This window comes from Mycteria americana, chromosome 1 (assembly GCF_035582795.1).
Source record: "Mycteria americana isolate JAX WOST 10 ecotype Jacksonville Zoo and Gardens chromosome 1, USCA_MyAme_1.0, whole genome shotgun sequence".
Lineage (NCBI taxonomy): Eukaryota > Metazoa > Chordata > Aves > Ciconiiformes > Ciconiidae > Mycteria > Mycteria americana.
Genome location: NC_134365.1, coordinates 4,469,363 through 4,497,334, shown reverse-complemented (window position 1 = coordinate 4,497,334; position 27,972 = coordinate 4,469,363). Strand labels below are relative to the sequence as shown.

The following is a 27,972-nucleotide window of genomic DNA, read 5'->3' as shown; positions in this document are numbered from 1 at the left end:
GCTTTTAATGTGGTTATTTTTTAAAAAATTAAAAAAAAAAAAAAAAAGGAAGGGTGTGGGGGGGGAAGTGTTCTCCGTTTCATCTGTACAGGAATATAATACACATATGAACAAGCTCACACAGGCAGGGCACCGCCAAGACCATCTCTCCCCCGGTCGGATACGGACCGAGCATGGTCCCGGGCCCCTCCCGCCGTGGGTGCCGCTCCGAGCACACGCTTTGGCTGCACGAGGCTGAAGCGCTAGGCACTGTGGTTTGCCTTTTCCCAAAGGAAAAACAGACCAAACCCCCCAAAAACATACACACGCACCAAAAAATAAATCATCATTTCTCCCCCAGACCTCTCTGCTCCTGTCTGTAGGGATGTTGTTTCCTACGCAGGGGGTTGGGGAAAGCCATGGGAAGGATGAAACCCAAGGGCTGCCCATCTCCAGTCCCCCAGCCCAGCGCTGCAGGAGGGCTTGGCTGCCTTCACCTCCTGCCTCCAGCTCAGCCACGCAGGCAAAGAGCACAAGATGGGGATGGAGAAGATGCTGCACATCGAAGTGGGGGGGGGGGGGCCCAAAAAAACCAAAAAAACACACAACCCAAAACCCTAAAAAAAAAAAAATTTTTTCAAAATCCACAGACTTTTGCACAAAGCAATAGTGGTTAATTGCCATTTTTAACCACTGTCTCGCAGCCCGGGACAGGCTGCCAAGAAGGGATGTCGCGTATCAAACCACTGGGAGTTGGCTGATGGAGTCTAAGTCAGGACCTCGCCCCGTTTTTCCCACACACACCTCGAATGCCGTAACTACTATTTTTTTTTTGTAGTCCCAGCTTTCCAGCATGCAAAATAAAATTAAAAAGAAAAAAAAAAAAAAAAAAAAAGTTGCCTGTATTCAGGCTTCCCCTGTTAAGGGGGACGACTTGAAAAAAATAAAATAGTTATGCTCCTGCCACAAATAAAGTGCAAAAACCAAGCAGTTTCTAGGTATACACATATAAACACACGCACACGTGTGTGTGCATGTATATATATATTAAATAAAATAAAAAAAAAAAAACAACACAGACAAAACTGTCCCTTCTTGTGGCTTTTTGCAGCCGCACAGGGACTCCTGCATCCCGACCAGACCTCTGGCCACCTCCACAAGACCTGTGTGTCTGCAAAACGCATCTAGCTCAGCCTGTTCACCTGCTAAGTCCTGCGATGACGCAGGGATTCAATCCCACCCCCAAAATCTCCGCTTTCCTCCAAGGAAGAGGAAAGGGGAGATGAAGTACCGGCACAGCACCTCAACTGGTGCTCAAGTCTCCCCCTCCTCCCCCTCCAAAGGAAAAAAAAAAAAAAAAAAAAAAAAAAATCGACACACACCTGAACTCCGAGCACCCCTGGGTGCTCCCCGAGATGAAAGCATCACCCGAGCCACCATCGGTGTGGCTCCCCCTACACCACAAGCAGCTCACGACCAGTTTTAGAAGCAGATCTACATTCTTTGCAAACCCCTTTAAGGTGTATTGATTCAAAAAAAGAAAGAAAGAAAAAAAAAAAAACATATGTTTTGGGGGGTTTTTTTGGTTAAACCCAGCAGTTCTTGCTGTGAAGGACTTCACACAAGTGCCTTCCTGGTGCTCACAGGCCTGGGTGAGCCGGGCTGTGCGTGTGCGACAGGCCTGCAGCGTGGGTAAAGGACTGCAGCACAGCGCATTAGGGGCTTTCTTGAACAGTAATTAATAATAATAATAATAAAAAAAAAAAAATGCAAAACCCCTTTGCTCCCCCCTCTTCCCCCTATTTCTCTGCTAACCCCGCACCGTCCACGTATATACACCCCACCCGGAGACAGATGGGTAGCAATCATCTATACAAAAGGAGATCAAATTCGCTTACAGAGGAAAATTAAAACTCCTGTGCGCTAGAAGCACTTTACAGCTTGCTACGATCTAACGGGACACCGGCGAGGAGAGCAAATGCTGCAGCTTAAAGATCTGGTGGTGACCCCGGGGAGCTCGGGTCCTCTCCTCCGCTCTCCTGCATCTCTCCCCCCTTCAGCAGAGCGGTTTGCGGATGAACGGGCGCAGGTAGAAACAGCCGAGGGTCGACCTCGCCGCAGATGGAGGAGACCGGTTTATAAGCAAGCTTCGGAAATGGCGATGGGATGGGAAGCTGGCGTCGCCGGTGGCGTCGCTGGTGGCCTCGCGACAGCGCCAACAGAGTCACGACGGCTTCTGTGAGTTGTTCATGTTCTGCAACGAGAGGGGAAGGACCGGGGTTGGGGGGGTCATGCTGGACCCCATCCCAGCAGCATCCTCTACGTGCACATCAAGAAGGGGATGGGGGGAGTAACAGAAAGCCACGGCACAGGTCACAATGAAAGCGTCCACCACGGAGGAGAGGACACTGTCCACCCAAGGAGAGAGGTGGGGGGGATGCGCTGACTTGCTACCTACACCCCCTGCCCCAAGCATCGTCTGGCTTTAACTACAGGGTGGGAATTTGACAGATATAACCCTAAAAACTGATCTAAAAAACAAGGCAACCCTCCCACCCCACCCGGTCTGCACTTCTGAAGCTGCTCATTGGTCCATGCAAGGCAAGGTGACAGGAGACCACGGTGTTCGTTTGAGGAGCCCAATTAAACATCTCTCTCTTGCTCTCCTTGAGGGTGGGCAGCGTCCCCCCCGCCTACCAAGGAGGTCACTATTTGTCCATCCTTGGCACTGCCAAGAAGATGCAGCTCCTGCCAGCTGCGCAAGGAGCCGGCATGGGGACCAGCCGTGGGCAGCAGTACGGCAGGAGGACCCGCTCGCCGTGATGACACCCCATGAGGTTTCACGGGCCCTAGAGCTGCTTCGGACACAGCCCTGGTCAGGGTGGCGACAACGGGCACCCAACCAGCACGCGGTGAGGACCAAAACATCAGACAACCAGCTAAACACAAGCAGGACCAGCCCAGAGGGTAGTGGCTGGAGGAGAGCATCTGCTAGAGGAGAAACCCAAGGGGAGATGATCACAACAAGAACATTTCCCAATTCACAAAACTACACAAAACGCGGTGGGGAAAAAAGGACTAGGAAACAGCTAGGAAGGTTTCTCAACTGTTTTTTTTTCTTTTTGCTTTTACTATCTAAACTGCCTCTTACAAGCACCAGGAATCTTGGCCAGGCTATGAGGCAGAGCAGGCTGAGCTGTTCTCTCTGTTATCTAAGGAGACAGAAGGAGGGTTAGGAAGAGCCACATGCACCACAGCCATTTACCTTGGAAATATTAGTAAAGAGAAAACTTTGAGAAAGTGACAAACGGGTCGTCTTTAAGCATGAAAAGTGAAGGGGAGAAGAAGGGAGGGGATCAGGTCGTTGTTAAAAAGTGCACTTTGGATCACAAACCAAGCAAAAGGAAAAGTAATCATCACCCCAGGTAGTCCCACGCCCCCAAACTGGCTTGATCCCACAGTCAGGAGGACTCTGAGGTACACAGCCATGTCCCCAGCATCTCCAGGTGTCCCCTGGTCCTCCTGGATGGGGGTCAAGACCCCAACAGTGAGGGCTGATGCAACGAAGCACCCACTGCAAACCAAGTCCCATGGTGCAAATTGGGAAGGAGATACCTTCCACCTCCCCTGACCCCATATGGGTTGTGGTGGGACATAGTGAGGACCGGACACGTGCACGTATGAGGCAACAGCCTCCAAGAGAGGTGCTGACACCGAGTCTTTGGTTTGGGGTGTCTTCTTCACTCCCTCAAAAGCAGCCTTTAGGTCCCACACTAGTAGGTGGAGGCAGGCTCCCAGCAGCTGGAGGTTTTAAGCTTGCTGCTGCCAGCCTACAGCTGGGACAGGTTCCATCACTGCCTGCTCCAGCAAAACCCGATGCAGCCATCTCCCAAACTCAACATAGGAGCGTGTTTTCAGTGTCCCAGCCAGCACTGAGGCATGCAGTGCTTTGAATTGTTAACATGGATAGGAAAAGGGTGAATGAGGGATGGACAAAAACAAAAACACTTTCAAAGCAACCCAAGAAGACCAGGCACTTCATCAGGGGCTTTTGTGCCTATGAGCAGCAAGGGAAGGAGCATAGACATGCAGGCCATGCTGAGCAACTCAACCTCTACATTCACGCAGGAGCGTGATGAGCTTCCCCAGCCCATTCACCAGCAAAGCCAAGTGTGACCTTTCTAACTCCCCTTTTCTCAAAAAGGTTTACTCTAAAAGGATAGAAACATGAGGTTCACCAGCTGTTATGTGCAAGCAGGGCTGAGGCCTGGCCATGTTATAGCAGATTCCTCCATCTTCAGCCTACAAAACAAACCAGGACAGGGATGCACGTAGGCTGATTCGAACTGGTCTATAGGGTGCAAAAAGACCCCTGAGCACTACCCCAGCCTCAGCTCAGCCCCAAAGTCTCCCTGGTCTTTGAGAAGATCACAGAATCGTATAGGTTGGAAAAGACCTTTAAGATCATCGAGTCCAACCGTAAAAGATGTTTAAGCACAGCTTCCAACAGCTGCTGCTTTCTACTCAGTGATGAAACATGAATTTATCCAGAAGACAGCGAGACCCAACAGGCAGCTGGTGGGAAGGGCAGCGTAGTGAAGGGGCTCCCATATATCCAAATTTATCCAGAAGCTGTCCTGTCCCTATTACACAGGGATCTAGCAGCACTGAGCCAAACTGTCAAAGCCTTGATTATTTATAATTAGTGCATTAAATGCTCAAGGCATCTTGCTTTCTTACTAGAGCTAGAGGACAATATCCTTGCATCTACTCTGCCCAAGACATCTAGGCAGACTGTTCCCAAAATCCAGGTTTGTAGAACTGCAGATGCCAGCACCCACGATCAGTCCAGCTCCAGAAAACACACTCCTACTCCCACGCGGGCGATAAAACCCTGCTTGGGGCTGAGTCAGAACCTTCTCAGAGATCAGTCTGGTGCCATCACTCATAGACACAACTCGGAGCCCCTGGGAAGGACAGACCACCTGGGTCTATCACCTACAGTACAACGTGCTATCGCAGAGGAGATAACCCCAGGAAAACCCAACAATATCTCCCATCCCGTGACCGTCCAAGGAGGAGGGAGGGAAATTAGACATTATCGAGAGAGGGCAAGTGATAATTTGCTTCATTTCTCAACAAAATTGGGACGTTTAATCAAGCTAGGATACTTAGGGGTTGGACAAAGCAGCACCCATAGTGCTGCCTTATCCTCCTCTCCTCTTTACCTTTCCTAAGATGCATCCAAATCCCCCACACACAGAGAAGTATTAACTCCAAGAAGTCCATGCCCCAGCTGGGTTTCACAGCAACAACAAAACAACCAGTGGGATGGCAAAAGACATGGAAAGGGGGCGAAAGGGGGAATAAGACGCAAGAAGATACTTACAGGCATGCCTTCCCTAGTAAAGGCTGCAGAGAGACAGAGAGAACGGAAAGAGGTGTCAGTAACGCCGCGCGAGACCGGGCAGCAGATACCGGACGGCAGCAAGGGGCACCCGAACAGCGAGAGCTTCCAGACACGAAGCTGGCAGAGGGTTTGTTGCAAGACTCAACCAGCCCAAGCAGAGCCCCGAAAAGCCAAGAGACAGACCAAGTTGCCACACTCGGTGCTTGCTGGGGTGGGAAGGCTCATGCGAAGCGGCCACCAAGCAGAATGGTTGGAGGAGCACAGCACCCTTCCTAACCTGCCTGGGATCTGGCCGAGAGGACACCAGACAACACAGACAATGCAAAGAGGGGCTGGGCAAGACAGTGAGATCCAACAGGCAGCTGGTGGAAAGGGCAGCATGGTGAGGGGGCTCCTATATATCCATGCTGCTTCTCCAGTACCACTCCAGCTCCTTAATGAGCACAGGGAGGGGGATTTTTGCTCCTGGAGAAGTGTGCAGCAAGGTCTCTCTTTCTACATGCATTCATGGGTGGGTGAAAGAGGAGAGGACACATGAGCATCATGGCAGCTACCCACAGGGTTTCACCCAGGGCTGCAGAAGGCAACCAGGTTCACCATGCCAAAGAGGCTTCTACTCATTTTTCATCTGTTTTGCCTATTGCTCCAGGAAGGAGGAGATCCCTCAAGTCCAAGATGGGTCCTGGCAGCTCCGTCTTGAGGGAAGCACAAGAACATTTGCTTTATTGCAATGCCCAGGTCTACGCCAGGGCTGAGCGCATCCAGGGGGAAGGCACGAGCCCTTCGGTCCTGCCCACTGTAGAGATGCAGCTCCCCAGGGGTTTGACACCACGATGCCAGATGGTGAAGGCACTAAATTAACGCAGCTAGAGCTTGGGAGGGTTTACAATGCTCTCAAAACCCAAGAGAGAATCCACAACAACCCTTCGCCAGGTGCTCCCAAAACCAACCCAAGGCAGGGAGGGACAGCAGCCATGGGAGAAAGATGTATCTCAGAGACAGCAGCACAGGTTGTGACAAGTGCAAGCCGTTCCCCAGCTTCAGGAGTGACAGGAGGAGGACAACAAACAATAAAACAACGAGAATAACAACAACAACAACAAAAAAAAAAAAGAGAGTTCAACTAACTTGTCCCGGCAGCTGCGTGGGCACTTCCTGAGGAACACAGCCTGGCAGGGCGGAAGAAACAGCCACATGCTCCTCAAAGCTGTTGATGCGAGGTTTTTTGGTGGGCTCTGGGCTTGCTAGAGGGGTAACACTATTACGTCTCATGAGCGGGTTAGGTCCCTTCTTTGCTTCCTAAATTAGAGTGAGACAAAGAAAAAAAAAGTAAATAAAAAACTAAAATAAAAAAAAGGAAGAAGGCGACAGTTATAAAGGAAAAAAAAAAAAGAAGCAGGTTGTTTTGGGTTTGGTTTTGTTGTTTTTTTTTTCTTTTTTAAAGCGGCATCTGCTTTTCCCCCACAATCGCTGTCAACGTGCAAAGGATGCATTGAAAGGCTCTGGACACCGAAAATAAACCCCTAATGCAAAATGTTCAAGAATGCAGCCTGATTTCCCAAGAAGGGGAGGGAAAAAAAAAAAAAAAAAAAAAGGCCCTGCACTCAGAAATGAGACAGACTTTCTCCTCACCTGAGCCTCTGCGCACAAAAAAGTAAATATAGATTGCTAAAAAACCGTAGCGGTACTCAAAAGCCATGACTTTGCACAACAGAGAGAGGCACCCATCGGTCTCCTCCTCAAAGCCAGTCCCTCCGACCCAGGGAGGGGTGTGAAGCAAGAAGAGGGAAGACGAGCCAGCCCAGGCTGATAAGGAAGATTTGGGAAGCGGGGGCAGAGCAGCCAGCGAGGGTCGGCACCGCGCCAAGCTCCAGCTCAAGCGAGGTGGGATGGAGGGGCAGCACCCACACAGCCGAGCAGAGGGACCCAAGAGCTTCAGACACATCTCGCTCCATCCTACCCACGGCCCACAGCTCTCCTGCCATCCCCAGCGAGGGTAGTGGAGGAGGGCATCGATGGCCCCCACGGCAGGGGGAAGGACTGGCTTCCCCACCTACAGCCACAGGGAGGGAGAGGCAGCTCAAATGCTGCCACCCACTGAGGTTGGGAAGCAAAGGAAGGGAGATACGGGCCAAAAGCAGACGGCTCTGACCGTCCAACATCCAGCTGGGCTCCATCACCGCTACGCACAAGTTGGAAAGGTCCCAGTGGCCGGGACACGGCCACTGCCAGGGTCCCTGGGGTCCCCCTTAGGTGGCTGCCCAGCCCTGACACCGAGCTGGCGTCCCCCTGCTCTGGCCTCCGAGCTCCTGGTGGAGCACGGGGCAGACAGACCTGCCCTTATGGGCGTTTTCCTCCATGCGAGGGGTCTCCTCCACACAGCATCCCTAGCCCAACGCCATCACCTTCCACCCTACAGAATGGCACTCTGGTAGCCACACAGAGCCGTGGGCACACCAGGAAAAAAACCACAGAGGCAGGAGATGTTGGGCAAGGCGTTGAGCCTGGGCTCTGCCAACCAGTTGGGAGACCTGAGAGAAATCACCTTCTCCATCCATGGCTCGGTTCCCTGCTTGGGTGAGCAGATGACTGCACAGGTGAAAGTGAAAGACCAGGGAGTAGCTTTCCCTGGGCCAGCTTTAATCTGGGCAAACACAGTGGGAAGCAGGCACATGCAGCAGTCCTTTTCCCTCGGAAAACCCTCGACCGGCCACATCTTTGCAGAGCAAGAACCCATCTGATGCTCCAGTTCTCCAGTAGCACTGTGAGCATCTAGCTGAGCAATCTCCCCATGCCCAACCCAGGCATCCTTGCTGCCGGCTGACCATAGGGGAAAGGAGGGGGACACCAAGGGATGGCTCTGAGGAAAAGCAACACTCACCTCTGGCCGTTCCCTGTGGGTGTTGACGGCTTCAATGTTCAGCGAGATGGACTCCACCCGGCAGCCTGCAGAAGGGAGCACAAGGAGACAGAGAAGCCATCAGCAAGCCCAATGGGCACAGGATGCTACGAAGTGTTCCACCCCAGACCCCTGCCTTTCTCCCAGAGGCAGCTTCGATTCAGGAGGTGGTACAAGTCAAACCCCTTGGCATGTTCAGCAGAAAGGCCCCACTTACCATAGGCCACTGGTGTCAGCTTCAGCACTGTGTGAAGGGGACATTTCAGGTAGGGCATTTCATCTGCAGAGAAAGCAAAGCAGGAGAGTTACCCCATCCCCTCTCCAAAAGCAGGCTTAGACATCTTCATCAACAGCTAAGGCCATCCCACACCAAAGAGATGCATGCTCCATGCCCTGCATAGGCCTGAACACATCTCTCATCTCCTCAGAGCTCCATCTATCATCCCTCCTCCAGCAGGATCAATCCTCTGCCCAGGGACAGGGAGCTCACCTGCACTCTTGTCCAGAAAGTATGCCAGGAGACAACGCATGACAGCCTGGTGACAGATCACAAGGACGTTCTCTTGTCTCTCCAGCTCCATGATGACCGGTTCTAGGCGCTGCACCAGGTCTTGGTAGGACTGAAACAGAAGAAGGGAAGGGAGATATGGCATAGAATCAAGAAAACGAGCACCTCACAAGAAACAACGGTCCTTGTCTTAGTACATCTATTGATTTCATGCCTCTGACTAAACCAACATAATGACTGCTAAAAACAAGCAAAGCTCAACCAATCATCATCTTCAGGCTACTCTAGAACATAGCTACTTCTTGTCAGAGAAGAAAGAAGCCATTCACATCTCAGTTACAGTCCTGGAGAGTTTATTAACGTAAGCAACAACTGCACAGGAGCTTTGAGCATAGTGTCTATCAACTTGAAATGTGATTTTCTACAGGATTTTTAAGTTCTGAAAAGTCTGGAGCAAGCTGAAAATCTCCAGGGTTTTGAAGGACTTCATAAAGAACCACGACAGGCAGCCAGAAGGAACCCCAGACACCCAGAGTCAGTGTCAGACATCCCTAAACATTCTCCTGTTAAGACATGTTGTTATGAGGATGTCTCCAAAGATTTTTCCCAAATGTCTATGGACAGTGACTTCTAATTTGGGGATAAAAAGCCCAATTCACAACCTAAAGTATCATCCAGAACTGATGTCAATTCCCACCTCATTGTGCCACACCCTGAAAGCAGATTGCCAGGAACAGAGATATCAACATCAACCCTTAGGGAATGATACTGAGAGCAGGGGTAGAAATTACTTCTTTGGAAATTAAAGAAAAGGAAATTGGGGCAGCACACCACTTTGCGTGGATGTAATGGAGGAGGTTGGACTAGAAACCTCCAGAGCCTCCTTCCTACTAACTTACTATAAAGTTAGTGGGACTGCTTGTTAAATGATACATTTCTTAATGAGATCTTCACATATCACGATTTCACAAGAACTCAATGCAAAAGGTAAATGTGAGCCCTGACCTTTCTTGATTCAATTTTCTTGGAGTAATTGCTGCTCCCCTGCTCCAAGTGTGGAGGACAGCATGAAGACAAGAAGGTCATGTTTAAAGTAAAAGTCACTTCTCTGAAGGTCTCCTTGCAGACCTACCTCCCCAGAAGGATAGCGGTAGTAATATTTATCCTGATCACGTAAAGCAAATTCCTCTGGATGCTGCTCCCTAATTTCTTCATATGTCATTTCTTCACACACACCCTGCCAGAACAGGACATCCATGAGCTTATGGACATGCTCAAGTCAAAAAGCATCAGCGCACCCAGCATGCAAAACCTTCTCCAAAGCAATTGTCTATAACCCTCTGAGTGGTCAGCTACAGAGCAGTTCCAAGCAAAAATCATTTTAATCTGCTCATTCAAGGCAACATCTTCAAGCATCTGCACAAGGTAGAGCTAAGATCAGAAGCCAAGTTGCGAGTACTGCAGCAGAAGTACCACCCTTTCCCACAGAAGGAAAATCTCCCCACAAAAGGTGCGATTTAGGCAAAAGTGAAAAGGCTGGTGCTATCACCCTCTCTGCCAAGCAGCAACCAGCTGTTCCTACTGCAATCAAAGATACTTACAGCATCGATTTCATTGAGTGCCTTCCACTGCTCGTAGGGCAGTTGGAGAGCTTCTGCCGTTTGGATTGTCCTTTTTAGTTGGCTGGTCCAGACTTTGAGGTCCTTCAGGTTCTGCTCCTCAACAAACTTGTTCAGTGCCAGTGCAAACTGTAGGACATAAAATGAGAGGTTGATTCCTGATCCACAGCTTCCCAATGGGCCTTCTTCCCTACTTCCCCGTAAATGTTGCCTTCTCCAGGACCTCTTTTGCCTTCCATAGGCAGATGTATTAGCCTTCTGCTCTGAGGTGAAGAGCAGCCACACATACATTGATCCCCAAGAGGTATGAGAACAGAGAGAAAGCAGAGGAGAAAGCGGCAACCTAATGTCATCAAGGAACAACATCAGCATCCAAGAAAGAGCACCACAACCTGGGCTCTCCTACAATGCTATGGAAGAGCCCTGGCCACCTTAACCACAGCTCTGCTTCTTTGTCATAGAGCTAAATCAATGTATCCTGTAGTCCTTGGTAATAGTCACACCTCAAATGACTCCATTTGGACTTCAAAATGGTCTGGCAAGCCAAAAGAGCTATTAACCCTACCTGGAGCAGTGTGCTTGACCATGTCTTTGAAAAATCTAGTAGTAAGCAATCTGAAAGCACCTTCAGACTTGGCTATCCCTACCGAAGGGTGGCAGCAGTCCTTCTACATCCCTCCCTACCTAGGCAAGGTCTGAATGAACCAACTCGAACATATTCATACACTTCTCTCCTAGAGATTTCTGCAGCCCAACCTCTGTTAAACCCTAACTACATGCAAGCCTACATGCAACGCTGATAGCTGGAAAGTCTTGTTTTGAGGCCATGCCCCAGACCAAATTTAGCCAGCCCTACAGATGGATCCTCTAAGCACCCCAGCTGTCATCAAATATACACTTAACACAATGCACAGCATCTACTACAGCCAAATCACTCCTAGAAGCTGTCGGGGAATATTCCCTTCTCCCTCACCTTCTTGCCCCTGTTGGAGAGGCCTGAGTCACCTCCAATCTTCCCCTTGAGGTTGAACTCGCTTTCGCCATGCCGACAGAGATAAATGGTGCGGGGCTGGACATGGATGTTCATCAGGTAGTAAACAATCCTGCTCTGGATGTGATCCTGAACCCTGTTGACCAGGAACCGCCGGCCAACATCGATGACTTTGATGAGAGAAAGCTCCCTAGGAAAAGCACAGCAAGAATGAGAGGGTTGCCAGTGTGGAAAGCAGAAAGAAAGAAAAACCATCCTTGAAAAACAGCCTTGTAAGGTATCTCAGTCAACATAATCACCCAGCTAAAAGGATTTCCTGCAGGCTATTTTCAACAGGAAGCAAACAGGTAACGGCAATTCATGGAGAACTAAGTAACACCAGTGTAATCCCCATTCCTCCTTGCAGCAGTAAAGAGGATTAAACAAGACTAGCAGGGAGCATGTTCCTCCTCAGGACAGGGCTCAGCAGGACTGGGATTATCCACACAGGGCACATGGATGTATTCGTGGGCAGTGGAAAGGCTGGGAGGTGCCTGCGTGGTCATGCAGAGCAGCAAAGGTCTTCCCAGGGCACACAACTAGGCGGAAACCACAGGGCTTGCTCAACCTTGTGGTTTGAGCCTGTTCAAGCAGTCCCTTCCTTTAACTGACAAAAGCATCTCAGTAACACTCAAACCGAACTGCTTTTACAAAACCTTTGTATTTAGACCTGCAGAACCAAAGTATCTCAGCCCAGAAGAGCCTGGGAAGGTCTCAGTGCCCGGCTCGCTGGCACAGGGCTGGGTAAAACCAGCATTTTCAAGGAAGAAGCCTAATTCACGATGAGGCTTGGCCATACATTATTCTAGCACAGTCACATATTTGAAGACAAAGTGAAATACAGCTCCATACTTCATTACTCCTCTCCTGAGAGAAGAAAGGCATTCAAGCCAGTTCAGAAGTCAGCAAAGACTCTTACCGGTCATAGTCGTCAGGGTCGAGTGGCTGGTAGCTGGCCTGGTAACAATTGATCCTCTTCATGAAGTCCTCCATGGCATCGGTCGAATTACAGTCCCGGTAATCAGGGCTGGACAATTTTACTTCCTGCGGCAGGGGAAAGAAAAAAAAAAAAAAACCACAACACACCACAGAGAGGTTAGGAAGCTTTCCAAGCCAGACCATACTAATCTCAAAACGTCAAAGTCCTGCCAAGATCCAACTATTGGCTGATCCACTTTACATCCATCACTTATGAGAAGACAGAAAAGAAGCAAACTAGACCCAAAACTAAGCACAAGGTGAGAAAATCTGGTATAAACCATTGCATATCAGTCTGCTCCTCTTCTCCCAAGAACTGGGGTAGCACCTCACCACCCAACACAGTGGGAAAACTGAGCTTTTTTATGGCTAAAGAAAGTCATCTGGTTTAAACAGTTCAAACTGAGGATGGAGAGAGCATAAGCTTAGGCAAGATGCTTGTCCTGGGCCTTTCGAGTGAATTTGGAGGTCAACCTGGCTGTCCACCATCTGAGGCAGCAGGGTAACAACATTCAACCCCTTCCTGTGCATTATTTGCTACAAGCTACTGGGCTGAAAGATGCTAGAAATGGGCAATGTGAATACCCAGAGCTCTCATGGACTAAGATCTGCCTGAACTACTCTAATAAGCTATTTTTCCTGAAGATTTGGGTTTGAGCAGCAGCATTACACATTAGTAACTTCACAAGCAATCCTGAAACCAACGGGATAACACAACCGTGCGACACAGGCGGCAGCACCCCAGGCCCGCAGCGTGTTTTCTGTACTGATCCCAGCACTAAGAGCACGATTCATTTGCAGTGCCCTGTGGAGCAAAAACCTACGCTCAGCTAGTAGTTCATTTTCTCCCCCTTCAAGCATTACTTTCCAAAGAAAGGAATTAAATCCTCCAAAAAAATCCAGCTTCAGCGTGTTGCAGAGGGTGGGGGGGGGAGAAGGAGGAGACAAAAAAAAAAAAAAAAAGATAGAGCAAACTGAAGATTCTATTAGTGTCATGGAAAAGGCTATGTGCAACCTCCCAAAAAGCTGATTGCTGGCCACGGGACACCAGCTCCCAGCAGGAGCAAAAGCCACGCTCTAGCCCCCACCACAGCACTCTCTGTGGAGCCTGTCCTGGGGGCAGAACAAAACCCAACAAAAGCCTTCTCACAGACTTCGAGTATCCTGCAACACATTCCCAGACACCATTAAAATGGCTCAAAAAGTTCATATGTACAACTGGAGATAAGGCTGGAGCAGAGCCCAGTGGAGGAAAGGACACTTTCATTCAAGTTAGTCATGCCTAGGTAGACCAATTAACACCTGCCTGCCCTAGCCAAGCCTAACAGGCAAAGGAGCTCTTCTGCTGGTGGGAAGATCCAGCAGCTCCCAAAGGATTTGAGAAGCAATATTTTATGCCGCTCTCCCAGCCAAGACTTCAGCTAGTGGCAAGAAACCTCTAAGCTGAGCTGCTATTCTTCTCAAAGCAGACCCCAATAGATTTTGGGAAGCTGCATGTGGCTGAAGACACCAAGTCTGACTGCTCTCTGATGGGATTTAAACCGCTAACCACATCCATCACTTCCAAAAAGTGGGACTTTGCAGGGGGTCACCAAAGCATCCCGAATACATTTCTCTCCTTGATATCTAGATGTCAACAGAAATGCAGAGGGCATGGAAGGGAACTGGGGAAAGGCTACAACAACTTTTATTTTCATTACTTCCAGATGGCCCTGGATCCTGGGAGACAAAAGTTCCTTTCTCATCCCAGGACAAATAGATCATAAAAAGATAAAAACCTCCTAATCTTCAACCAACTCTGGCAAGATGTTCAGGTAAGAAACCGGCCGGACGCAGGTGGGAAATCCTACACAAGGGAAAACAAAAGCAAGACACTGCCATGCTTACCATAACATTGGTGGCAACTACCGTGGGATCATTGCAGACAGATTCAATGAAGAACACCTGCGAAGCAAAGCAAAGCTCAATTGAAAGCCACCAATAAGGTCTGTAATATTCATCCAGCTCCTTGCTCAAACCAACCTCATCCCTGCTTGACCAGAGAGATCTCCCTCTGCCCCACTCCCATCCTTTCCTTCTCCAGGGCTTGGTACTGGGAATGAGGGAAAAGTTTCACATTTTTAATCAAACCCAGCAGTGTAATCTCCCTTACACAGGAGCATCACGAGGACAACATGTTAGCGAAAGAAGATACGCCAACAGGACACTAACTGTGGACTATGCAATACAGGCAGCAGCCCGATGGTACCAACCTTGAACCCATTTTCTTTGGCAAAGTTTAGGATCATCCCTCTCCTCTCCCGCGTGGTATTGGTGGCATCAAACACCTTTAAAAGCAAGGATTTTGATTAGCACCAAGAGTGCCTGGTTTCCCACTGAGCCCTTCCTCAGAGGAGGAACTGCAGAGCGACCTGCACAGGGCACAGCGCCTTCGGGACCAGGACTGCTGCCAAACCCCATGGAGCACATCTCTGAGCTTACCGCAATCTGGCCAGCCTCCTCCGTCAGGTACAGCTTGACATCCCTCAAGGCAGCCAGGGCACATTGCCTACAAAAGAGGCGACACACGCGTGGGCCTGATGTCCTCAGAGATGCTTGTGGCAGCCAGGGCACAGAACTCCACAAAGAAAGGCAAGCTTTGCAGCTCCTCCTCACCACCTCCCCCCCTCCCAGGGACATTTAGGAAAGACACCCTCAGTCTGCCAAAAATACAAGAGCCATGCGTGCCAAGCAGCGTGCTGGTCTTCACAGCAGAGGCAACGGTAGATGAAGAAGCAAAGGCCAAACCTCACGGCAGACCTCATATCCCACATCGCTGAGCCTGAAGGTCAATTCAGGGTACCACTGATGGAGGATGCGTTGGTGACCCTGAAGCTACCAAGCCCTGACAGCTTCACTTTTCAGCTCTTGGCACCCAAGTCAGACCCTCCTTAGGCAGGCAGGGAGATCTCAAGCTGGAGCCCAGCTTTTCTGTTCATCACCCCCCAAACAAGCTGGGTAACCCTGCTGCTGGCTGTGGGCTTCACCACCCCTTTGGGACCTGGGTATGAGCACAGATGCGGCACTCGCTCTTACCTCCTGACTTTCATGGCCTCCTCGTTGTCAGGGCGGAAGAAGTCATATGAGCTATAATGCTTCACCGCCTCGCGGCGATACTCCCCCACGTTGAAAACTGCGTGGAAAAGGCAAAGACCATCAAAACCAGGAGCCGATGTCAGCACAGCTCGACTCAGCTGTGCAGCTCCTGCAGATAACGCTTTCCAGCAATGGGCCAAGAAGTGACATCCTTAGAGCAAAAGGCTTAGGGACATCCCTTGGTCTTCAAAGTGAAGGAGAACCTGGGTTGCAGCAGAAGCAATGGGAGGACGTGGATATTTGGCCCCATGGGATCTTGGAAAAAGATTCCCCCCCCACCTTCTACTCCCCAAGGGACTAAGCTCCTTGAGCATCTCCCAAGGACCCAGATTTCATGCTTTCCCTAGGCAGCCGGCGAAAACCTCACCTTTCGTTGGGACACCTATCCAGTTGAGGTAGCGAGTCAGCTTCTTGGAGATGTAGGTCTTCCCGCGGGCTGGGAGGCCAACCATCACTATCACAGTGGGGGAATTGGCAAGCTGCGGCCCACAGGCTACGAGGAGGAGGAGAAAGCACAACATGAGCAGCTGTTAATCCTCCAGCTCATCTTGTATCAACCCGACAAGGCACTTGCTCTTGACCCAACCTTTCCCCAAGTCCTTCAGCAGCTAGAGAAAACCCAAAGCCTCTGCTCCCCATGCACCATCATCTCTGCAGTATCTCCTGTGCATTCCTCTCATGAGCCTGGACAACCAATACCTTGAGCAGGCGAATCCACCGACTCATTTTTGCAATGGGATCTGCTGAATGAGCACATGTCAGAGCAGGGGGCATGGTAGACGGCTCTGCGGCTGCCCACCGCTGAGACACAACTGCCCCAGCTAAGTCATGCTGACCCAAATGCGTTCCGGTGCCACCCAGACCTGGGGCTGGGAGTCACAGCCTGACAGCCATGGCAAGAGGAGAACATCCTGATGGCTGCAAAACAGGCAAGGAACCACAGCTGCCCCAGGCTCCCTGCAGGACCTCTGTGCCTCAGTTTCCCCATTTGCAGGGGGGGAAAAAAAAAAAATCAAGGCAAACGCAACCTCCCATTCCTGCAGTTTGGCCAATTCTGTGAAAAGCTAGAGGACGGCCAAGGACTTCGGTCCAGTCCTCGCTGCAGCGCACTTCAGATACGGCTGCTGTGCTGAAATATCAGGTCTGTGCCGAGATCTTCACCCACAGAAAGCACCTTCCAAAAACTTCTGCTAGCTTTTTAGCTGATACAAATGCAACTAACTGTTTTTTTCTGAAGACAAGGAGGGCCTGAGGACCACAGAACCACTGGCACTTCAAAGCAGATATACGAGTGACTTATCCCTTTTTCCTCATAAACTTGTTTTAAGCTGGGGTTTGTTGTTGTTGTAAAGAGGGTCCACGTCAAACAGCTGGAAATAAATCCAGAGGCATTACTTAGTGATGACTTGGCAAGTGAAGAGAAAACTCCTCTCCAACTCACCCGAATGGCACGGCTGAAATGCAGACAGATCAGCTGCCAGGCTGCCCAGGTGAATCACTTCTCCCCCCATACATCCCTTAGAAAGTAAATTCCTGGTTCAGTTTGGAGGAAATTGCTGAGGTCGCAGGACTGGGAATGCAGTTTGAGAATTTTTTGAGTCCTCCACAGCCTGGTCCCAGCACCACAGGATGCGTTTGGACTATCTGGACCACACACCCCATGCACCAAGTGACATGGCAGCATCCCTCTCCCATGTCTCACCCCTGCTCCTCTCCAGGGTTTGCCCTGGAGAATTGCTTCTCACATGGTGCTACACACACAAAAGGCCAAGGCACAAAGCCAAGCACTTTAAATACAGGAAAGGAAGATCTTAACGATACCTAATGGAATTTGGATTAGCCAGCTGCCTTTCATGCGCCCGGCGTGACACGCCAAGAGCCCTCCCGGCGAAGGCAGAGACCAGCCCCGATAGGCGAGACCCTCCGGGGGATTTCTCACCACCCTTCAATCCTCCTGGTGAGGCCTGAGACCTCACGGGAAAGGAATGCAGTGAGTGGCTGGTGGCAGAGCCATAAAAACGCAGCTTAATTACGGTCTGGGCAGAGAGCTCTGCCTGCCCATCCCAGCTGCCCGCAGGTGGGACCAGGCGACGGTGACAGAGCCATGTGGGGATGCAAGGGGCTCCCCGGGGATGGGGACGGGGTGGTGGGTTGGGGTAGATTTTTCTCAGAGGAGGTTTGGGAAAGGTAAACAAACAGAGAAGTATCCAGAGAGCGTGCAAAGCACACGGGATTTCCTTCCCTTTCTAATTAAAAAAAAAAAAAAAAAAGAAAAAATCCAACAGCTAAAGAAACCAACTTAAGGCCACAAGGAAGAGTTACAGCACTGGTGCCCAGAAGGGCAGAGAAGAGCCACCCATCATCTGCTTGGCTGTCTCACTAGAGCAGACTCAGCAGGCAAGAGATGAGAAAACGATCTAAAAGATTTTCTTTTTTTTTTTTTTTTCCCTAAATATTCCACATTCCTCAGGCTGGAGCTGCCCTCACACTTGCTCTCTTTGTGTGACCTGCATCCCTGGTGCCGCGTTTCAAAAACCCGGGCCAGCTCCCACTGATTTCAGCAGCAAGCGCTGATTTTGCGTGCTGGCGTACCGAGGCAGCCGTGCAACGTACCCAGAAAAAAATATTTTTTCCCTCTCTAACAGTCTCACATCCTCAACCAACCTATGGTGCAAGTCTTTTTTTTTTTTGCACAAAAACCAATCACATATTAAACAAAGGGAGGGGGGAAGGAATAATACCTGAATAGAGAAACTCCTCCTTTCCCTACCTGCCAGCAGACAAAGGATCTCAAAGAGCGGGGCCAAGAGGATTTGGGGCCATTAAAGTAACAGCACTCCAAGAGGACGGGGACAATGCCGGGTACTGTTTGTGTCCCTTTGGCTCCAGGTCCCAGAGCTGGCACTGCGTGGGCACACACATGCCACCTCCAAAGGGTGCTGCGGGAGTTAAACCACCTGTATTTGAAGAATCTCTCCCCAGTTCGGTTTGCTGCCAAAGGAAAGATCCAGGTTCCCCTTGGCCGGTGAAAAAGCATCTGTTTACAGACCTGGGAAGCACCTCCCAAAACAGCAGGGCATCGAACGTGCAACTTTTTATCAGGAACCTGAGCCCAAACCCAGCTAAATCACAAAAGCCTCCAGGAAACTTTGCATCAGGGATGTAACAGAAACCGGTGTTTTTACTCCCGGTGCTTCACAAAGACCTAATTCATCATTTCTTTTCACCACTGCTGGCAAGCTATCAGGGACTTCAGTGCATATTCATTACTCCTTATCGACATCTATCCAGGTAAGTCAAGGTCAGGGATGACTTTTGAAAGGCTCAATCGGGATATTTAGAAGTAGCTCGTCACTTGTGCCTTCTATCTGCTAGAAAGTCAGCGCTGATGCGCTCTCATGCTTCACCGGAGTAGGTGAAGGAAATTAAAAAAAAAAAAAAAAAAGGCAAGAAAATTTGCTTCTATAAAAGGTTAGATAAAATAGCCACTTCCCCACTTCAGGCATTTTTACTGTCTCCTCATAAGAAGCGTTCCCACATGCCTCCCGCTCCCGCAAGCCCACGCCACATGTTCTACGTTAGTCTCACATTCCCCTTTTCCAGCTTCTTTCCCATTGCAATTCCCCGACACCTTCACGGACGCACCGAGAACGCGTTCCTGCGCCGCGCATCGCGCACACGCGTGTGGAACCGATGTCACCCTGCCGACGTGCAAGCTGTGGTTTTTTGCACATACATCGCCGCCGTATTCCCATATGCCCTCGTCTGCTGAGCCGGAGCGATGGGAGAGAGGAAGGCAGCAGCAGCCCCTTTCCTCTTCGAGCATCCCCCACCAGAGCCCCCTCCCCTCGCCTGGCTCTGCCCATCCAGCCGCCTGCGACGACTTGACTTTCCCAGCCCCTACGTGAGAGACGTGCAGCTTGACAGCAATTTAATGGATCGCCGTCAAAAGGCCAGATGAAGGCATCACTTCGCATCCATTCGAGCCTCCCGTTGACGAGGAAGAGGACAATCGGACTAATTATTTCACACGCAGGGAGCAGCCAGGCTGGAGCTTTTCGAGGATGCTCCCAGGGATGCTCCCGCTCCCTCCTCCCCCGGGGACCGCATCGGCCTCGCTGTCTCTGTTACACCTCCATTCCCACCCAGCTTTGTGGCTCTGGTCTTTGTTGCTGCTGAGGAATTAATAGCGCCTCGAGTTTAAAATAGCCACCTCGAGTTTAAACAAAAAAACTAAAAAAGCCCAATAATGCTCTTCCCATAGAGCACAGCGAACAGTGTCCAGCATGGCTTGTTCCCACCCCGAGAGAAAATAGTTAGAAGCCATGTTACGGTATGAACGAGCCCCTCAGTGACTTTAATACAGTAAAGTATGTAAGTTTTCTGCTCTGCCAAGGAGGGAATTCTCTCCTCTGAGAAACCAGGTGAATAAAGCGGCAAAAAACACAGAGAGGCTCCGTGTGCACGAGGGCTTTCTTTCAAAGGTGTCAGTCCTTGAGAAAAATCAAACCAAACAGATACATCTGCAAAGCATTAAGCCAGGAGACATTTTACCCTGCTAAAAGCAAAGGCTCCTGGCAACCCAGATGTTCAGCCTGTTGCTGAATGCCATTTCCTCAGCAGCCTCTGCTGCAGAGCTGCCCTTGCCAGGCAGAGCCTGCATGTGCAAACATCTGCTATAGGGCTCAGCCATCCCTTGCTGCATGCCTGACCCATAGCCCTGGGGCAACAACATGTGGCAAGTTCATAGGGTATTTTTTTATTATTATTATTACTGTTTTTTTTTTTTTAAAGGGGGAACTTTCGGCCAAGGGAAATAAATGTCCAAAGCGACTTTAAGAACACCTGCGCAAGAAAAGCATTGGAAAGGCTGATTCACCCAACTGCCCAAGCCACTTCCACCCTTTGCCAGGCTGCAAAGTGCCACCTCCTCCGTCCTGGCTCTCCGCAGCCCCGGATCTGCGGATTCCTGCCACGCTTATTTAGAGTTACGCGGAGCTGCACAACTGGCAGGTTGTCAGTTTAGCTGTTGGGCGAGTTAAAAGAGCTGCCTCTTGAGTTTTAGTATTGTATTATGATTCATGATTTGTTTTCTAGTAACACCGGGATGACCCAAGCGTTTGCTTTTATTATTTTTTTTTTTTCAGCACGGAGGTTGGTTTTAAACACTCAAGATGCTTTCTGAGCTTTGAAAAGAAGGGAAACCACTGCAGAAGTTTCAACGTTAATTTTTGCCCTCCCCTCCACCTGCCTCCTATCTCATCCCAAGCACAGCACAGGGTAAAGTGATAAAGTGCAAACGGCTGGTGATTTTTTCCAAATCCATTGCCCTAATCCTGCCTCCACCCCCCCAAAAAAATGTCATAAATCACTAATAAATCTCAGAGCGAGGTGCCAGACCCCATGGAAATCCCAGCTGAGCTGGTACCCGGGTGCCAGGTTAGCAACCTGCTCCGCTTCCTTTTAATCGCAGGGCTGGGGGGGGGGGGGGGGGGGCGGGAATTGGGACACGCGTGTCCCAGCGCCTTTCCACATCCTCCGCTCCACGGGGCCGGGGAGCTGCCATGTGATGGTTGCACCTTCCTCCAGCTCCAGGGCTGGAAGTGAGTCACGGGATGGCAGCGGGTGGGATGCGGACACCGGGATGATGCTGGAGGAGGAAAGGGGGGGCGGGATGCTGCATGGATATTATGGGAAAGGGGGGGGGAGAGGGCGTTGCGAAGAGCCCCCCCGGGGTGCGCGGGAGGCTGCTCCCATCCCATCCCACCCCATCCCGCAGGGATGCTGCGGTGCCCGTACTCACAGCGGCGGGGCAGAGCCGGGCGGTTGTCATTGGGAAGCCAAATCTTCTGGATGCGGCTTTGCGTCAGCTCCATGGGCATGTTTAAAACAAAGGTCTTTTTGCGCTCCGCGTCCACCTTGATGCGTTTGCGGGGGGGAGGAAGGGGGAGAAAAAAGAGGAAGGGGGGGGGGGAATATATAATAAATTAAAAAAAAAAGGCTTTTTGTTGCAGTCGTCGCTTTGGGGGAACAAGCGGCTGCGGCGCTTTCGGATGCTGCTCGGAGTCTCGTTAAGGCTTTACGGCGGAGGAGGAGGGGGAGGAGGAGGAGGAAGAGGAGGGACGGGGCTTCAGGGCACAAAGCCGGCAGGAACGGCACAAATACCGCCGCTGCGTGCTTGGAGGGAGCGAGGGCGAGTCCTGCCGCTAATTTTGATATAAATCTGGATGCCAAAAAAAAAAAAAAAATTTAAAAATCCCTTTTATTTTGCAAAAAAAAAAAAAAAAATTGAAAGGAGGAAAATCTCAATGCGAGGCGGGCGGGGAAGGGAAGGAAGGGCTAGGGCTGGCCCTGGCTGCTGCTCCTGCTCCGGCTGCTGCCGCTCCCGCCGCTCTCCCCCTCGCTCCGCGGGCGATGAGGCGGCAGCGGCGGCGGCCGCCTATTTCTAGCCCGGCAGGCCGGCCGGCGCCCGGCGGCTCCCGCCCCCCGGGGCGGGGTGCGGTGGGGTGGGGGCGGCCGCCGCGGAGGAGGAGGAGGAGGAGGGGGAGGACGGAGGGAGGAGGGCGGGGAGCGAAGGGGGGTGCGGCTCGGCGGGGCTCGGCCCGCGCTGCCGCCTGCCGCCGGCCCCCCGCACTGCAGCGGGGACAAAGGAGGCTGCGGCCGGGAGGCTTTGTTCTGCTGCGGGGGGACCCGCCTCAGCGCTGCGCCGGGAGGGGGGGGTGTGCAGGCGTCCCCAAGGTGAAAAAAATAAAGTTAAATGAAATACGTTAGGGGTGGAAGGGAAGAAGTAAGGTGGTGAAGTGAAATGCCGAAAAGAATAGAAAGGATTAAAAAAAAAAAAAAAAAAAAAGGAAATAAAAACGGGACTCGAAATGAAAATAATGAAAGAGAAAGCAAAAGATGGAATAGAGAATGAAAAGTAAAATTAAACGGATGAAAATAAAGGGTGAAATGAAAGAAAAAGGAAAACAAGGTAAAAATAATAAAAGATGAAACAAAAAATGAAATAAAAAGTAAAATTAAACTAATAAAGCAAGAAAGAAAATAAGGGAAACAGAAGGAAAATAATAAGAGATAAAAAATGAAATAAAAAAGTTAAACTACTAAAAATAAAGCATGGAAGAAAATACAAAGGCAAAAGGAAAACAGAATGAAAATAATAAGAGATAAAAAATGGTATAAAACAGTAAAATTAAACTGATAAAAATAAAGCATGGAAGAAAACAAAAAAGAAAAAGGAAAACAATGCAAATAATAAGAGATAAAAATGAAATAAAAAAGTAAAATTAAACTACTAAAAATAAAGCATGGCGGAAAATACAAAGGAAAAAGGAAAGCGGAATGAAAATAACAGGAGATAAAACAAGAAATGAAATAAAAAAGGAAGACTAATAAAAACAAAGCACGACATAAAAAACCCCGAGGCAGAAATAAACCCGAAGGAACCACCCGGCGCTGCACGGGGGCCGCCGCCGGCTGCCGGGCGGGTCCCGCCCGGGGCGCTCCCAGCGCCTCTCCCGGGCCGGGGGGGCCGGGCGGCGGCGGGCCGGGGTCCGCGCTGCGGCACGTCGCTCACGTCGCACATGGCTCGGCCGGGCCGGGCCGGGCCGGGCCGCCTCCCCCGGCGGGGATGCCCTGCCCGCGGCGGCGGCTCCGCCTCCGCCCGCCGCCGCTCCGCCCCGCTCCGCGGACGCGCAAAACGCGCGGGCGGGCGCCCCGCCGCCCCTCCCCGCCAAAAGCGGCTCTCGGGGAGGGGGGGGGGGGGGGCGTGGAGCGGCGGCAGCGCGGGGGATGCGCCCCGGGGAAGCTTCGCTCTCGAACGGGCACGGTCGTACTAGCATTATTTTTTCATTCTTTTTATTGGTTTCGTGTCTTTTTATTATTTTGGCGTCTATTATTTTATTATTTGTGTTATTATGTTATTTTCGTTATTATGTTATTTTCGTTGGTTTATTATTTTCGTTGGTTTATTATTTTCGTTGGTTTATTATTTCGTTTTATTATATTTTCGTTATTGTGTTAGTGTATTGTTAATAATAAAATTAATAAAAAATAATAATATAAAAATAATAATAATCATCATCATCATCATCCAGTGGCCAGCTCCCTGCAGGCGACCTTTCCACCTTAAACAAGGCTGCGAACAGCAGCCCAGCAATAACAACGACCCGAAGCAGTCGGTGTTTGCAGCACGGAGGGGTTGGGGACATCAGCCAGGGCCACCCGGAAAACCGCTTTGGAGACGCCGAAGGCGTGCAGGGCTCACACCCCCCCCACCACCGCAGCCCCAGCGATGGGGTGGATCCCGCCTGGCACCGGGGGGGTCCGTTGGGCAGGGTGCTGGGTGGCGAACGTGCCGCGGTGGGGAGATGTGGAAATACATCATCGCTGGGAAGAGCTGTTGAGGTGGGAGCGTCTGCTTTGATGGGGTTTAATAAAGCAAATTTTACTTGAAAATTTAAAGTAGCACCTCGGGTACTTAAAGTGTTCAATAGCCTTTTTTTTATTATATAGGGCATTTTCCTCCGCTAGAAGCAAAGGCTTATATTTTTATAACGGGCCTAGAAAGAATGTATTTTTGGCTATCTCCTTACATGGAGCCAAGATGGATGGAGTAAAAACTGCACAATCCTTCCCTCTCCTACGCAGGAAAAAAATATTCACAGGCAAAAAAAAAAAAAAATTAGCTACTATGAGGGAGCTGGAAAAGAGCTAGAGATTTGGGATGTGGGAAGGAAGATGGGGGAGAGCAGCGAGCGCTCTGGCTGGCAAAGGTGGGGATGGGGGTCAGACACAACAGTGCTCCCTGGACCACCGTGCACAAAATCCATCCTCGGGAAAGGGCAGGAGGGGTTTTTTTTTCCCCAAATCCCAGACTTTTTCCCATGGAGGCCAACGAAAATTTGGTTCCCGGCTAAAACGTGAGTCAGAAGAAGGAACAAAATTCACGTGATGTTACAGGACGAGGAGTTTGGGCATCCCCCTTGCTCCGGCAGCTCAGCTCTCCTCTCTGCAGCTCTTCTCCTCTTCAAAAATCACCACCCCCACACTATCGAAAGGAGCCCGAAAGCGAAACCCCGCCTGAATTAAAATCACAGTCACTTCAAATTAGATCCACCTAGTAATTCTTGGCTTAAAAACTCTTAAATAACTGGAGCGGAAAGCTTCAACTCCTAAATAAATGGCCTGGTTTTCAAAGGCACGAGCACCCAGCTGCTCCAAGCGAGGTCAGCTGGAAGAAGCATCATTACTATTTATAAGGCACTTTCACCGCGGGGAGGGGGTGGTGGCCAGGACAGCACTAGGTGCACCGAGAGGGTTTATTTTCCCCTCTCGAGTCGTGCTGTACTAAAGCACAGCTCCCTATAAATAGAGCCTGGACTAGTAAATAAGCTGTTGCTCATAGCTGCTGTGAAAGGAGCCCACGGGGTGCTTAGCTCAGCGATTTTTCGAGAAATCAAGTCACCAAGGGGGACAAATGCTGGTAGTAAGAGGTGCGTCAGCTTGCTGAGAACCACCGCAGGCACGGCGTGCCAGGGGACGGCCAGCGATGCTGTCCCACATCCTCTGCTTCGCTGGGCGACAAAAGGGGCAGAGGGAGGAATAAATCACCCAGAGTTCGCCGGAGGTGCTGCCTTACCTACCCCGTTGCAGGAACCTGCAGAGATTTAATAAATGCCAAGGGACAGGGGTATAAATGTAATGTCAGGGCTCGAAATCTGAAGGTCCTGGTGGTAGACGGGGAAAAAAATGACCTCGAGCATCCCAGGGATGGAGGCGGCAGGTCCAGAGGGGTGGGAGAGGGGAGGGCAGTGCAAAGGAGGGGAGTCTGGCAGAAAAGGGTGAAAAACCCCGTTTCTGGGAGAACAGGACACCCGTTTCTTACGGGGTTTACAGGCTGCGAACTTCTCCAAAACACCAAAGCCAAAACCCCTCAATTCCCCCTTTTATTTCTCTGCTGCTCAAACACCGAACTGACCTAGCAACCCGCCCCAAACAGTGGAATTAGGCTCTGGATGAGGCCCAAAATCACAATCCCGGACTAAATTCCCCATCCCCTTTGGAAGAATCTACCAGTACCAAGGGACCACCAGCCAGCCTCCCCTGGCACCCTGCCCCCGGCACCAAAATGAGGGCAATAGCAGCGATTGCTCCAGTGAGCCCCAACTCTGACTAAGCCACGATAGCCATGATTCACCCTCCTCTTTTTTCTTTTTCTTTTTTTTTTTTTTTTCCCCTCTGAAGGAAACTTGGAAGGAAAGGACAGGTCACATTAATGCCTACATTCAGTGCAACACGGACAGTCTGCTTAGGGTGTGGCATGGAGGGGACAGGGTGCAACGTGCCTGATGCCCGGCTGCGATCCGAGTCATGGGGTTCAACCCTGCACCCAGCAACTCTCTGCATGGTTAAAATTTGGAGACGGTGGCTGGGAGCTGTGCATACATCACCATAAAGATGCAGCCATACGTGTGCTCAGTTAATGGCAGGGCAGCTTGACCCCCAGCAGTTTTCAGCATGGCCTCGGTTTACCAGCCTGGGACATGGGCACAAATTATTCTCCCTACCCTGGGAGGGAGGTTGCAAAAGTCAGGCAGCAGCTGCCCAAATTCTTGTTAGTGTATTAATGATACCCTCTTGCAACAGAGAAAATTATTCCTCTGGGCTGACCGAGGGGTATTTATACACTTATTTGAAAAAAACCACTAAGCTCTTTGTGCTTCCGAAAAAAACCAGTGGGATCCTGGAGAAGCCAAGAAAATTGTCTGCAATGCTTTAGGGGAATCGGGGGCTTTCACAAAGGTCAGGGAGGAAACCAAGTGGTTGTCTTCTCCTCTCACCTGCTGGATGCTGAGCTGTTCTCGCTGCTGAGGGCGCTTTCTTTGCAGGGACTCGAAGTTTGAGTTTGCAAAAGCTGCTGAGGGTCAGGCTCACGGGGGCGGGGGGGCTGCAAAGGCCGATAAAAAATGTTTGGATTTGGAGAGGCAGCTGGAGTTCACGGTCCTTTGTGTCCGCAAGTTTCAATTGCCTCCCTCCTCCTCCTCGCCCCTCACAGGTATTTCCATTACAAGAATAAATAAACAAGGAGCGAAGTGCGAACTGTACCTGTGTCATGGGGATATCACCACTCCCCCTCCTCATCTCACCCTCTCCCTCGTCCTGCCCGAGCCCTGCTGCCGGGGGGACCACGATGAGCTCCTGCATCAGCCCCTGTAACGCATCGGGGTGTTTCTGCCATGGAAAAGAGCTTTTTCTCTTATCTCCTCTCCACGAGATGGTTTTTCCTTCCTCATTTCTTGCCTTTCACCCCTCCTGCCCTTGCAATCACATGCTCCCTTTCCTCCTCAACAGTATCAAACCTGCAGCATCAACCCCACTGCTGGCCAAAGCGGAACAGAAATCAGGCAAAATAATTTATTCATCATATTATTTCAAAGCAGGGTTTCCTGCAGGGATTACGGGATGCTGCTCAGCACGGGACTCGCGGTCCCCTACCCTGAAATCCAAGGAGAGCTCCCGATGGACACCTCTTGGGTCTGCAACTGGGAGGGCTGAACCCTGCCCGGGGTGCAGGATCAGGGCAAGGCAGGGAACATGGTGTGCTTGGGGCTGCCCCTGAGCCATCCCTCAAACACCAGAGAAATACACCCGTTCCCCCGTCTGGGGACAAGCTGTTCAGTTTTTGAGACAATTGCATGCTGTAACTGGACCTGACGTGCTCATGAAACGTCTTCCTTCCCCGATCGTAAGAAATTCAGCTAGTTGCTAACAACAGCCGAGCACTGAAATACCAGCAGAGCAAGCACTCGGGGCTGCCGCACGCGTGCCTTCGGGTGCAGCTTCTCTTAAAAATAGCTGCAAGCAGAGAAGGGGAAAATTCAAAGGGGTTCAGTCTCCGACATTGAGAAACAAGGGCTGAGCCCGAGAAGGGGAAATGCCTGCAGAGGCGCAGGGCATTGCTCATCCCTGCTGTATCAGCCCCAGTCAAACATTGCACCGGGAGCTGATCTTGCCTTTCCTGGCAGCCAAGTAGCAGAAAAAGCCACAAAGGGGTTGCAGAAATGCCCAGGGCCCCTGTTCCCAACACTTAAGCAACAAGCAGCAAAAATCAGCTCTTCTGCACATGGCCTCGCTTGCAATGATGGGTACTACACAAGCGGTTAAAAAAAAAAAAATAAATACTATTTCACTATCCACCAGCTAAAAAAGAGGCTCCCTATAGTTTTCTTTAAGCACTTTTTCAGCCATATTCAACTGACAGCCCATGCAGCAAGCTGGTTGCTTTTGCTCAGCCCTCTGCTCTGAGCTCCCCTGTGTGCTGTCACCGTCGCGCTCGGTGCAACGCAGAAACTATTTCAGGGACAGTAAACCCTGCCCGAAGTCAACCCTCCGTCATGCTATGCCACCAGCCTT

At 50.6% G+C, this 27,972-nt stretch overlaps 1 protein-coding gene across 6 annotated transcripts in view; it reads right to left on the bottom strand.

The window, feature by feature from the left end:
• Positions 1-1,832: 1,832 nt before the first annotated feature.
• Positions 1,833-27,972, bottom strand: part of PFKFB3 (6-phosphofructo-2-kinase/fructose-2,6-biphosphatase 3) — a 41,648-nt gene continuing 15,508 nt past the window's right edge. Inside the window, exons 1-16 of one of the 6 annotated variants that reach the window (XM_075518739.1) lie at positions 21,362-22,203; positions 15,926-16,051; positions 15,499-15,595; positions 14,905-14,971; positions 14,676-14,750; positions 14,311-14,367; positions 12,365-12,489; positions 11,389-11,596; positions 10,398-10,544; positions 9,929-10,033; positions 8,779-8,908; positions 8,506-8,568; positions 8,271-8,335; positions 6,518-6,688; positions 5,369-5,391; positions 1,833-2,233 (exon numbers count right to left, since the gene is read on the bottom strand). In XM_075518739.1, the coding sequence (XP_075374854.1) occupies positions 2,227-2,233; positions 5,369-5,391; positions 6,518-6,688; positions 8,271-8,335; positions 8,506-8,568; positions 8,779-8,908; positions 9,929-10,033; positions 10,398-10,544; positions 11,389-11,596; positions 12,365-12,489; positions 14,311-14,367; positions 14,676-14,750; positions 14,905-14,971; positions 15,499-15,595; positions 15,926-16,051; positions 21,362-21,440 (1,545 nt within the window). In that variant the 5' untranslated portion in view covers positions 21,441-22,203 and the 3' untranslated portion in view covers positions 1,833-2,226. Of the gene's footprint in view, positions 2,234-2,551; positions 4,191-5,368; positions 5,392-6,517; positions 6,689-8,270; positions 8,336-8,505; positions 8,569-8,778; positions 8,909-9,928; positions 10,034-10,397; positions 10,545-11,388; positions 11,597-12,364; positions 12,490-14,310; positions 14,368-14,675; positions 14,751-14,904; positions 14,972-15,498; positions 15,596-15,925; positions 16,052-21,361; positions 22,209-27,972 lie in introns of those variants that run through there. The other 5 variants (XM_075518570.1, XM_075518994.1, XM_075518911.1 and 2 more) reach the window with 5 other exon arrangements.